This window comes from Tachypleus tridentatus, chromosome 5 (assembly GCF_004210375.1).
Source record: "Tachypleus tridentatus isolate NWPU-2018 chromosome 5, ASM421037v1, whole genome shotgun sequence".
Lineage (NCBI taxonomy): Eukaryota > Metazoa > Arthropoda > Merostomata > Xiphosura > Limulidae > Tachypleus > Tachypleus tridentatus.
In genome coordinates this window covers 28,237,327-28,250,860 of record NC_134829.1, presented here as the reverse complement: position 1 = coordinate 28,250,860, position 13,534 = coordinate 28,237,327, and the positions used below count along the sequence as shown (strand labels likewise).

The window sequence follows — 13,534 nt, the reverse complement described above, 5'->3', positions numbered from 1 at the left end:
TGTGACAGGGATTCGAACCCGCGATCCATGGATTACGAGTCGAGTGCCTTAACGACCTGGCCATGCCGGGCCCTTCTAAAAGGAAGTTTTCAGTTTGGGTCGTCATATTATTACGTCTTCTGTTGTCTCATATCAACGCGTAGCAGTTAATTTAACTAGTTGGTCCTTTTTTTATTTCCCGGCTTGTATTATAAAAAAATGTTCACTTTACGTGTGAAAAGCCTATTGTTTTATTATAAAAATAAGTTCACTGAAAACAGAGTTTCTTAATAAGCGACTTCGTTTAAATCATATTTATTTACAATGGTGTTAATGGAGTTTCAAAAGAACTTCGTAGTATTGTTCGTTTTAAGCGGATTTTCATTGTAACCGAGTTCGTATTAAATAATTTCTTCTTTAGTACATGTTTTATTATCAAAAAATGTATTACCTCCACAATACACATATTGTGGAGGTAATACATATGTGTGTGTGTGTGTGTGTGTATGCTATTCAGAAACAAAATACAGAGGGTTGAGTGGGTTATATTAAATCAAATATGGAAATCAACACGTCATTTAAGAACCACAGCCGATATAAACTAGTGGCAATATATTGTTTAGCGTATCATACGTAGGTAGCGTGATGCAACAGAAAATTGATCGCTTTTCGAAAAGATATGTTACAGCATTCTCAGACTTAAAATGCTAAGACACTCAGATTATAAGGATATGTTCAAATCACTGATTCAAAATATCTGAGTAATAGCCGTTGTTCTTAAATGATATTAGAAAACAAAGGATTATGGATTAAATCCACGCATTTCAAAAACCAGTATTCAGCATAAGCAAGAATGATAACAATGCCGGAAAATCACATATACACAAACTACTTCCATGACATATCCAAAAACTGTCTCACGCTCCAAGAAGCTGGAGAGTAAAACGAATATCTGTGCTATTACACAAGTAAACATACCGTTCAAGTCACTGGATGCAGCACCTATAAAATGGTAATATTTTTTAATAATAGTTGAAATGGCCATTCAGAAAACACTAAACAGATTATGAAAACAGTGCAAGAAAGAAATGGTTGCTTTGAGCGTGAAAATCTTACGACAAAGCCTTTTCCTGTAGCAACTATGCTATTAGAACAATTGTTAAGATGCATGATTGGCATGAATCGTTTTAATAGAATGTCCTCATCATCTGTAGCCTAGCTAGCCTGATGGTTCGATTATCAATATGTAATATCATAAATTAGAATCCTGTCACTGAAACCGCAGACCTTTCAGCAGTAAAGGCGTTATAATATTCGATCAATGTCGCTTTTCATTGGTATTTCAAAAGTTAGAAGAGAACAGTGTTGAATAGCTGATTTAACTCCAGTCTATCACTTCAAAATTAGAAAAAATAAGACAACTAACGCACATAGCTCTCCAAAAGCTTTACACAAAAGTAAAACAAACAAAAACAAATCGTCTGTATAAACCACACACATGCACACGTGTGTATTTATGTAAATAATAAAGATCTAGGAATATGTTCGATTATGGAGATTCGAACTCGCAACCTTCAGGTTACGAGTCGAGCGCCCCTCACCATTAGACAGTGTTAGGCCCCATTTTCTTTCTGACTTATCCAAATTACGGGATAAACAAGTTGCCCAACTCTAATGCCTAAGAAAACTTTTCTTCTAAATGATTGAACAGTCAAAATGCATATCTTTCAGAATGTGCACTGAATATCGTATATTATAACATTGTTAAGGTTATACCTCTAACACTCTATGTTTTATACTAAAATGTGCACAGTCTTAAATAAGTGTTTCTCTGTTTACTTTGATCAAAGCTACACAACAGGCTATCTGTACTCTGTAAACTATAAGGGAAGCGAACCCTGGATTTTAGCGTTATAAGTCAGTAAACTTACACCTTACCAGCTATATAACTTTATGTATATTAAAGTGTACGATTCACATTTTTTTTCTGGTCTTCTTCTGTTCGTTTGTTTCGGATGTTCACGCAAAGCTACCCAAGTTCTACTGTCCTCATATTTGAACTGATACACCAGAATGAAGGTAGCTAGTCAAGAACGCCCACCAATTACACTACGTAACACAAATTTTGTTCCTGGATAGTATGTGTTATTTCTTAATTGCTCATGTTGTAAAAGTACAAAAAATGACCATTATTCCCTTCAAACTTTGATTTTGTGACCTGGATAATGACATTTAGAAATTAACCTATTTTCGATGGGCAAATTTGCACATTTTCACTTACATAAGGTCTGAATAAAACAACATATGAATCAAGATTTACATGTATTTATATTAAAGTTATACAAAAATGTTTAGAAGTGAGTAGGTTTTCGAGATTTGCGACTGTAATATAAACCACTTTCAAGTATCAGCCCCCAAATACAGTCTCTCATCATGTTTTCGTTATACGCTCCCAGGTCAGAAAAGCAAAGTTTAAAGAGCAAAATATGCCTTTTCCATTTAATTTAGGCATAACCAATTGGGAAATGACATTTTATGCCCAGGAACAAGAAAAAGTAAAAATTTTGTTACATAGTGTTATCCGTTGGTTACACTAATTGAACTGTGCAGTTTGACCATAATTCTTTTAACACATCCTCTGTTCCAAAATGCGGAGCGTGTACTTTTGTAACGTGGCACGCGAACCGTTAATTTCCCATTAACCTTCACTAAATACATTACATGAACAAAAGTATGTGTACACCTCTTCTAGTTAGTGGGTTCGGCTATTTCAACCACACCCATTACTAACAGGTGCATAAAATAAAGCATACAGCCATGCAATCTCTAAAAACAAACATTGGCATTAGAATGAGTCGTACTGAAGAGCTCAGTGACTTTCAACGTGGCACTGTCATAGGATGCCACCTTTCCAACAAGTCAGTTCGTCAAATTTTTGCCCTGATAAAGCTGCCCCGATCAACTGTAAGTGCCGTTACTGTGAAATGGAAATGTCTAGCCACAACAACAGCTCAGCCACGTAACGGTAGGCCACACAAGCTCACAGAACGGGACCTCTGAGTGCTGAAGCGCGTAACGCATAAAAATCGTCTGTTCACAGTTGCAACATTCACTAACGAGTTCCAAATTATTTTATGGAGCAACGGCAGCACAAGAACTCTTCGTCAGGAACTTCATGAAATGGGTTTCCATGGCCAAGCAGCCGCACACAAGACTAAGATCACCATCCGCAATACCAAGCGTCAGCTGGAGTAGTGTAAAGCCATTTGGACTCTGGAGCAGTGGAAACGCGTTCTCTGAAGTGATGAATCACGCTTCACTGTCTGACAGTCTGACGGACGACTCTGAGTTTGGTGGATTCCAGGAGAACACTACCTGCCTGAATGTATAGTGCCAACTGTAAAGTTTTGTGGAAAAATAACGGTCTGGGTCTAGTTTTCATGGTTTGGATTAGGCTCTTTAGCTACAGTGAAGGAAAATCTTAATGCTACAGCATACAATGACATTCTAGAGAATTATCTGCTTCAAACTTTGTGGCAACAGTTTTGGGAAGGCCCTTTTTTGTTTCAGCATGACAATGCCCTCGGGATCCACAAAGACATGGTTTAGTGAGGTTGGTGTGGAAGAACTTGACTGGCCTGCATAAAGCCATGACCTCAACCCAATCGAACACTTTTGGGATGAATTAGAAAGCCGACTGCGAGCCAGGCCTACTTTCCCTGCCTCACTAATGCTCTTTTGGCTGATAAGGAGTGAATCCCCGCAGTCACGTTCCAAAATCGTGTGTAAAGCCTTCCCAAAAGAATGGAGGTTGTTATAGCAACAAATGGGTGACCAACTCCATATTAATGCTGTTACGTATTAGGTATGATTTTGTGACAAGCAAATGTACCATTTTATGTTAGTTAAGCGAAACCTAAACCACAAAGCTGTCAATCACTACGTGGGGCTCAAGTCGAGGAAGAGAAATATAAAAGCAAACATGGCGTTATCGGGATGATAGGGGTTTAGGAGCTAGCCACCGAGCAAGTCAGACGTGCCAATATGCTATTCAAAACGAAACGTTCATCCTCGCCAGTCAGGCCGTTAGTGCCGCCTGTAATCGTCGACGGCTTACCGCCGAACCTCACGCCGTACCAAGTCGCCACGTTGATCGCCCGAGCCAAGCCTGGGGCAACCATCGAACCGTCCAGGACCCGTATTTTACGCCGGGGAGGAATCCTCATCCAACCACCCACTACTGCAGACCAAACATATCTGTGCCAGCCATGGAACACTGAATTTAAAGTAAGTTGTTCCCCAACGAAAAGTCCAGTCAATCTTTATTCTGTATTCCTCAGGGGCGTCGACCCATCAATTCAACCAGAAGAAATTAGACAAACCATAGAACCCCAAATACAAGCCAAGGTATACGCAGTTCATCGAATTTATTCTAAGAACAGTAATCATCCCACACACTTCATGAAGATAGTGACAACATCGAAGTACAGTGCCGACTGTATTTTACGAGATGGCTGCTATTATCATATATTTCATTTTAGAGCCGAACGCCCACATCGACGACCACTCAAGAATGGTTCAAACCAAGCACCCAGATATCGCAAACAACCAACGGAAATCTTCCAACAGGAAAATACCAAAATACCGCCGAGTCCAGACCGTATTAGAAGAAACACGAAGACGGATTCAGACAACCCGACTCAGAAGACGACAACACCCATTGTTAGCAACACGCCAAGTTCCAGCACTTCAAGAAAGAAAAAGAACAGTTCCTGCCAGACTTCAATCCTAGTTCCACAGAATTTAACAACCAGCCAGACTCAAACCATTACGAAGATAACCATCGACACGACAGCACAAACTGAAAAACAATCTACCTCCACGCAGAAAACTCAAACCAAAATCTCGAGAAGAAACAAAGCATCACAGACCAGCGAAGAACAACTCACCGAAGAACAGCCAGTAGTTCCACCACCAAGACCACGTTTCTCAGTTGCACCAATGGGCTTCAAGTGTGGAAACAAGTTCATGATGAAGTTACCACCCGATCTACAAGACTGCATCTAACAGTTTCCAAGTATACCACCAACATAGTTCATCAGTTCTTTTTGTTGTTGTTGTTTTTCTTCCCAGCTACTTCCGGGCACGGTCTGGGTAGATTATTCGGCGCCCAGGCCGTGAAAGTGGGTTTTCTCGGGGTACTCCCGTTTCCCCCCACAGCAAAATCTCTGGCATCGAACCTGTAGGTCCCAGCCTCATTCTGAAAAGGGCCGTTTACCCAGTCAAGGGTATCTAATCAATTACAGTAAATTTTAAAAACCAATTCGCCAGCCGCCAGGGTTCTCCATCCTCGAGCCAAGGTCTAGCTCACTTCACTTTCGCTGCTTTCGTCCAGTTCTCCCGCCCTTCCTCTCACTCACAAATATTTTTGAAATGTTAAAAATAAAGTAAAAATTCCATGGATATTTTAAAACATTTCTCACGTAAGGGGACGAAGAGGAACTACAAAGTTCCTGAACACCCCAGTTGGAGAGAGAACTCTTCTGATTTCTCTCTCTCTAAACTGAACCCCTGCCACGTTAGTTTAGATTAGTTAGTTCGGGATGATACATCCATTTCTCAACAGAAGTGTCGGTTTCTACGAGTTAGAACGATCACATCAAATAAAGATCAATGTAAAGGACGTAAGTTCGTGAACATCGATAAACTGTTTGGTTGATTAACTGTGTTAGTGTGCATATCTCATTACTGTGATAAACTGTTTGATTGATTAACTATGTTAGTGTGCATATCTCATTACTGTGATAAACTATTTGGTTGATTAACTGTGTTAGTGTGCATATCTCATAACTGTGATAAACTGTTTGGTTGATTAACTCTGTGTTAGTGTGCATATCTCATTACTGTGATAAACTGTTTGGTTGATTAACTGTGTTAGTGTACATATCTCATTACTGTGATAAACTGTTTGGTTGATTAACTGTGTCAGTGTGTATATCTCATTACTGTGATAAACTGGTTGATTAACTGCGTTTTAGTTGCATATCTCATTACTGTGATAAACTGGTTGATTAACTGTGTCTTAGTGTGCATATCTCATTACTGTGATAAACTGTTTGGTTGATTAACTGTGTTAGTGTGCATATCTCATTACTGTGATAAACTGTTTGGTTGATTAACTGTGTTAGTGTGCATATCTCATTACTGTGATAAACTGTTTGGTTGATTAACTCTGTGTTAGTGTGCATACCTCATTACTGTGATAAACTGTTTGGTTGATTAACTGTGTTAGTGTGCATATCTCATTACTGTGATAAACTGTTTGGTTCAGTAACTGTGCATTAGTGTGTATACCTCATTACTGTGATAAACTGTTTGGTTGATTAACTATGTTAGTGTGCATATCTCATAACTGTGATAAACTTTTTGGTTGATTAACTGTGTTAGTGTGCATATCTCATTACTGTGATGAACTGTTTGGTTCAGTAACTGTGCATTAGTGTGCATATCTCATTACTGTGATAAACTGTTTGGTTGATTAACTGTGTGTTGGTAGGCATATCTCATTACTGTGATAGACTCTATGGTTGATTAACTGTGTTAGTGTGCATGTCTCATTACTGTGATAAACTCTATGGTTGATTAACTGTGTTAGTGTGCATGTCTCATTACTGTGATAAACTCTTTGGTTCATTAACTGTGTTTGTGTGCATATCTCATTGCTGTGATAAACTGTTTGGTTCATTAACTGTGTTTGTGTGCATATCTCATTACTGTGATAAACTGTTTGGTTGATTAACTGTGTGTTGGTGTGCATATCTCATTACTGTGATAAACTGTTTGGTTGATTAACTGTGTGTTGGTGTGCATATCTCATTACTGTGATAAACTGTTTGGTTGATTAACTGTGTGTTGGTGTGCATATCTCATTACTGTGATAAACTGTTTGGTTGATTAACTATGTTAGTGTGCATATCTCATTACTGTGATAAACTGTTTGGTTGATTAACTGTGTTAGTGTACATATCTCATTACTGTGATAAACTGTTTGGTTGATTAACTGTGTTAGTGTGCATATCTCATTACTGTGATAAACTGTTTGGTTGATTAACTGTGTTAGTGTGCATATCTCATTACTGTGATAAACTGTTTGGTTGATTAACTGTGTTAGTGTGCATATCTCATTACTGTGATAAACTGAGCCAGACGTCGTCAACGAGGCCTGGAAATGAACAGGATCTACTGAATGTTACGTGACAGTCAACAGTTCATGTGTTACAGTTACAACACGTTCGTTACTCTGGTCGCCAGTCCACCCAATGTAACCATCAACTCATCCGTTCTAACGAGAAATTATCATCTGCCAAGCTGAACTGAACTATCCGTCCATTGTTATATAGGTTTACCGTGTTTTGTGAGAAACAGCCAACGGGCTTGAGGTATCGAGCTCGTCTAACCGGAGCCGACCGTTGTACAAGTACAAAGTATCTGATTAAAAGTGATCACTATAGAGACATTTAAGTTTACCATGAATCTATTATTTACATGCTATAGTTATGACGATAATAAAAGGTATCAGTGTTTTTTTTATAATCCGTTGTTCTAGTTGTATATATATACACATATTACGAACAAATGCCTGTGGTTTTGGAATGAGATTTTCAACACGCACATGAGGGTGTGATGATCAGATGTCCACATATTTGTGGCCATGCAGTGTAAGTGAGCCAATGAAAATCGGTTTTAAAAAAGCGTGAGACGCCTGTTGATTTATTAGTACTTTATCCTACGTTATGTGGCGCTTTTTTTATAAATGACATTTTTTCACAATCAACAAGCAAGTTGCTTTCTAAATTTGTCGTCACAAGAAATAAAACAAGACAATTATCACACCGTCACTGTAGTAAAAAAGTTTGTTTATTTTGAATTTCGCACAAAGCTACTCGAGGGCTATCTGTGCTAGCCGTCCCTAATTTAGCAGTGTAAGACTAGAGGGAAGGCAACTAGTTATCACCACCCACCGCTAACTCTTGGGCTACTCTTTTACCAACGAATAGTGGGATTGACCGTAACATTATAACGCCTCCATGGCTGAAAGGGCGATCATGTTTGGTGCGACAGGGATTCGAATCGTAGTAAAAAAGAAAAGCTTATAATGATCATTTTGCGGAAATGTACCATCCATTAGTGATTATTCAATCTGACTTTAAAAACCTTATCAAAAGTGGCGTATGGCAAGATCATAGTTAGAAAAACGGTCTTCGAGAATTTGTAGAATTGCTGTTTTATTGACTGTAATAAAACTGGAAAATATCGAAATCGGTGAAATGTCCAAATTTGAGAGAAACTTTGAAAAAAAATCGACACTGTGACTGGATAAAAAATCACATCAAAACTTTGAATCTTTAATTAGGCCGAAACTTTAAAGGATGAAAAGAACAAACGTGTTAAAAATATAATAATAAAGTGCAGTGCTCGCGCTACTTATTTGAAGGAAAAGGATTTCTGAAGCAGCTGCTTTTTAATAGTGGAAAACGTGCATTAAGCACGTGTAAGTCATGTTGCACCTGCGCTCAATCAAACAAATACTGTGAATCGTAAAACAGTCATGCACTTCAAAACCATCAGAGACATACATACAGTACTTAAGATTATATCTAGACGTGCCTGCTTCACGATGGGTTTTTATGGCCAACTGAAACAAACGATATATATTGTGTGTACAAGATCCAAGCAAAGTGAAAAACAACTCCCTCTATTAACATTCAGCTCTTTCGCTATTACGATGAAAAGAATTACGAGTGATACGCCTGAACTCTCTGTAATTATTCTAAACGCCATTATTCCTATGCATTGGTTATCATATTAAGTAGTATACAGTTAAATAAATATTTAGTAAAAGTGTTAATTAATGTTGAAAAGTTAACTTAATTGAAAAGATATATGTTGGATATGACCATTAAGTATATAAAAAAGTTAATAAAAGAAATATTCTTGAAATTATTGTCTCAAACTTTATTGCTTTAACTATAATGACTCGAGCTAGTGCCTGTGTACTCCATTCTCACTTAAAATAAAAAATGTAACAGGCAGTATTAGTGAAAACTCCAACTGTTTAGCTAAACCAACCGCTCAGCCTGCCTAACTTTACAATATTCACTGACATAAAAATATAAAAGTTTTGTTAAATAAAAATAAAAAAGTTTGATTTTTGCTCACTAGAGGAAGCCATGGGGAACATAGTGGATTACATACAAAAGTTTTAACACCTATATTCATCTAGGGTTTGGTTTGAATTTCGTGCAAAGTTGCACGAGGGCTATCTGCACTAGCTGTCCCTAATCTAGCAGTGTAAGACTAGAGGGAAGGCAGCTAGTCATTACCACCCACCGCCAACTCTTGGGCTACTCTTTTACCAACTGTCATATTATAACACCCCCACGGCTGAAAGGGCGAGAATGTTTGATGTGATGGAAATCCGAACCCGCAACCCTCAGATTAAGAGTCAAGTGCCTTAACCACCTGGCCATGCAGGGCTCCTCATCTAGGGAGATCAGCTGTTGGCTTTTTAATTAACCATAAGTTAATTAAAAGTAAGCTTATTTTAAGTGTTGTGTCCATTATATAGAAAGTTCAGTACACTATATTAAAACAATTTTGAATGTATATATCAGTTGTTTAGAGATAAAATTATCACTTTCATATATACATAAACCTGAAATAATACAGTTTTTTTATAGTTTCAACACAGTAGTTTCAAAACAAAATGTCCAGGTAATTTTGTACTGAAAAATTAAAAGTGGTAAACAAACAAAATTGTAAATTTGATTCTATTACATCTCTTTTAATACTGGATAGCTCTGGAGTTTTAATTACACATTAACTACAACATAACCAAAAATTCACTGACTGTATTAATGGAAAGAGGGACGTAAAAAACGTTACTAAATGATAATATGTACAGTAAGATAAATTACTGGTTTTGGTGCACAAGATATTGGGATTTTGGACCATTCAACATCTCAAGACTTCTAAATTCTTCCCATGTCTAACGATTATAATGTTTGTAAGGAAAATTCCTGTATTATATCACCAAAATTTTAATATTTGAAAAAACTTAATTTTTTAAATTGCTTTATTTGAAATAAAAAACTTTGTAGTATTATCTTGGTAATTATAGACAGATATGTAACATTTGAAACATTGTGTCCTTCTAACAATATTCTTGTAACAAACAAGTATCATGAGAAGCTTGAATTATTAAAGTATACAGCACAATAAGTTACACACAGGATACCACAGTTTCCTACACATAATGTATGCATACGTATAAATAGTTATATCCCTCTTTTTTAAAGTTCGTTATTATTTACTACAATAGTATTATCTATAATACCAGGATATAGGTGTGAAATTTATCTATAATACCAGGATATGGGTGTGAAACAGTGTGAACTTTTGGCAGCATTTAATACTTGTATTTGTTTGATAATTCATTGTAAATCATATTATATTGTTCAATTTTAAATGAAATTAAACGTTTTCAGTATCATTAGGTGGTACATACTTTAATATTAAAATTAATGATGGAAAAAAATACTTTTCCCTATGTCATACAACTCGTTTGAGTTTGTAATCAACATTGTCAAGTGGTAGACATTTACCATGGAGTACTTTGGAGCAGAAGAGCAAAACAAACTGCACAATGAAACTGTTCAATTCTCTGTAAGTAACCAGTAACATTTTGAACACAGATTTCTAGAATTCACCAAATGACTCTCAAGACCCTAATATAGATGGTTACACATTATTAAGGCCCTGGCTAACAACCTGATAAACACAAGTATTTCTGTATTTCAACCTATGTCTTAGGGACATTGTAAAAGATGTCAAAAATTCATCTTTTACTTTTTTCTAAAGACAATAACAATAAAATCATAACTAACACATTCTTAAGTATTTTGACTTTCCAAATGTTCTTGGTCGTCAGAATGATCATTCTCTCTCACATAATTGGTCAAGTAGCGACCAATCAAATACCTAAAAAAATAAGAATATTATGTTGGAAAATATTATAATAAACTTATTCTACAATTCCTTAATTAATCTTAAGTGTCAAATAAAAATAAAACATATAAATCAATGGAAGTATTGTATTTGATGTATCAATCAAATATACTGGTGTAACAAAAAGTTAACTTGTTTTGTTAGGTGTAATTTGTTTCTGAAAAATATGCATTTACAAGAAATTTTAATTGTAATTTCATATTCACTTCACTTAAAATCACCAAAGTTACACTTCAGAAAGTATTTTATGATAAAACACTTTATAGAAGTTTACATGAGTATGAGTAAATTATGATAACAGATTTCTATTCCTGCCTAAAAACTAAATTTCCCTTGAAACCTACAGCATTTTATGTATTAAATGTAAATTAATAGTCGCAGTTATCAACCAATAAACTTTTGTGTTTCACAAACACACAAAATGCATCTGTTACATAAAGGCCAAATGACAAATGTAATTATTTCTACAAATTAAAAAATTATATGGTAAAAAGATATTTACATCTTCAAAATTCTTAAATACATATGATCATAAGTATCAAACTGCTTGTCAAATTTTTTCTGCATGGATGTCTTATGATATTTTGAAAGACCAATGTGAACACAGAAACTTTATAAAAACATACATTTAAAGAGTACACTCACCTCTCATTAATCCATTTTCCATATATCCTGCTTATACTCCTTACCAAGTAAAAAATTCCTAAAGAAACTAAAACACCAGTAAATACAACTGGGTAGAATTTTCTCAGTATCCTGTGTCTTGTTTCATGGCTCAATTCTAAAACATGAAGAAAAGAAAACAAATATCTTCGTTTATTTGTACAGCATTTATAAACGTGTACAACTGAACTGTTTATTATCTACATAGAATATATTAATCAGGTATTTGTTTATCTACATATTTCTTGATAATTACATACCAAAAACAATTTAATATAAATGTACTTTTCATTAAATCAAGTCACATGCCAGAAAACATTTCTAATAACTTTGTTATATTAAGTTTTCTAACAATCTTTTTTTAATAAATATCCTGAACAAGCATTATGCTAATATCCTGTCCAATGATTCAAAACAGATGTTTCTTCAACATACTGTGCAATGATTCAAAACAGATCTTTCTTCAGCATACTGTGCAACGATTCAAAACAGATCTTTCTTCAACAACATACTGGTCAAGGATTCAAAACAGATATTTCTTCAACAACATACTATGTAATGATTCAAAACAGATGTTTCTTCAACAATATACTGTGCAATGATTCAAAACAATTTTATCAACAATATACTGCAGAATCATTCAAAACAATTTTATCAACAATATACTGTAGAATCATTCAAAACAATTTTATCAATGATATACTTTAGAATGATACAAAACAATTTAATGAACAATATACTGCAAAATGATTCAAAACAATTTAATGAACAATATACTGCAGAATGATTCAAAACAATTTTATCAACAATATACTGTAGAATGATTCAAAACAAGTTCATCAAGAATGTACTGTAGAATGAATCAAAACAATTTAATGAACAATATACTGCAGAATGATTCAAAACAATTTTATCAACAATATACTGTACAATGATTCAAAACAAGTTCATCAACAATGTTCTGTAGAATGATTCAAAACAAGTTCATCAACAATATACTGTAGAATGATTCAAAACAAGTTCATCAACAATATACTGTAAAATGATTCAAAACAAGTTCATCAACAATATACTGTAGAATGATTCAAAACAAGTTCATCAACATATATATGTAAAATCGGCTCATATGGGTTGAGAAAATATTTTACTTAGAAGAGTGAACAATGTTTCAACCTTCTTCAGTCATCATCAGGTTCATCTAACAACATATGCACAACTTGCTTCACATTTTTTTTATTTTGCCAGCTAGGACAGATTACATCTGGAAAAATATTTCTCCCTTAACATTTGTGCATGCCAAGCACCATGAACCCAGTTGTCTACACTCTTGCAACACAAATAGAGCAGCTAGTGTGTAAAATATTAATGAACCCAAAATACTACAGTGGATAGGCTATTCAACTTTGTTAAGTAGTTTATTGTGTAAATCACTTTTTATATAAAACAGATGTGAGGTACTAGGACTGATATTTTTATGTTAAGACCTTCCTTAAATGAAAAACTTGATCATTCAGAAGTTAAACATGGTATTAAAAGACAATGAATATAGCACTACTAAGCAGTGGCTACAACAATTTTGAATATACGTTTAAAAACTAGAGCAATCAGAGAGATTGCATATCCTCACACTGCTGCTCTTTTTTTGAGACTATATACATTTACAACAGATAACATCAAATTTCACTTTTAAAAAAATCTCAGAAAATCCTCTTGAGATCTGGAATGATCAGTTATCTAGATTATTTTTTGTAGTGTTATGAGTCTCCGCCTAAATATGTCTGTGACATTTGGTACAACTTCAATCACAACTTACCTAATTTTAATC

General features: G+C 35.1%; 1 protein-coding gene across 1 annotated transcript in view; it reads right to left on the bottom strand.

Moving 5' to 3' along the window:
* Positions 1 to 7,877: 7,877 nt before the first annotated feature.
* LOC143250808 (E3 ubiquitin-protein ligase MARCHF6-like) overlaps positions 7,878 to 13,534 on the bottom strand; it is a 77,459-nt gene continuing 71,802 nt past the window's right edge. Inside the window, exons 23-24 of the mRNA XM_076501830.1 lie at positions 11,692 to 11,827; positions 7,878 to 11,019 (exon numbers count right to left, since the gene is read on the bottom strand). Of these exons, the coding sequence (XP_076357945.1) occupies positions 10,932 to 11,019; positions 11,692 to 11,827 (224 nt within the window). The 3' untranslated portion in view covers positions 7,878 to 10,931. The remainder of the gene's footprint in view (positions 11,020 to 11,691; positions 11,828 to 13,534) is intronic.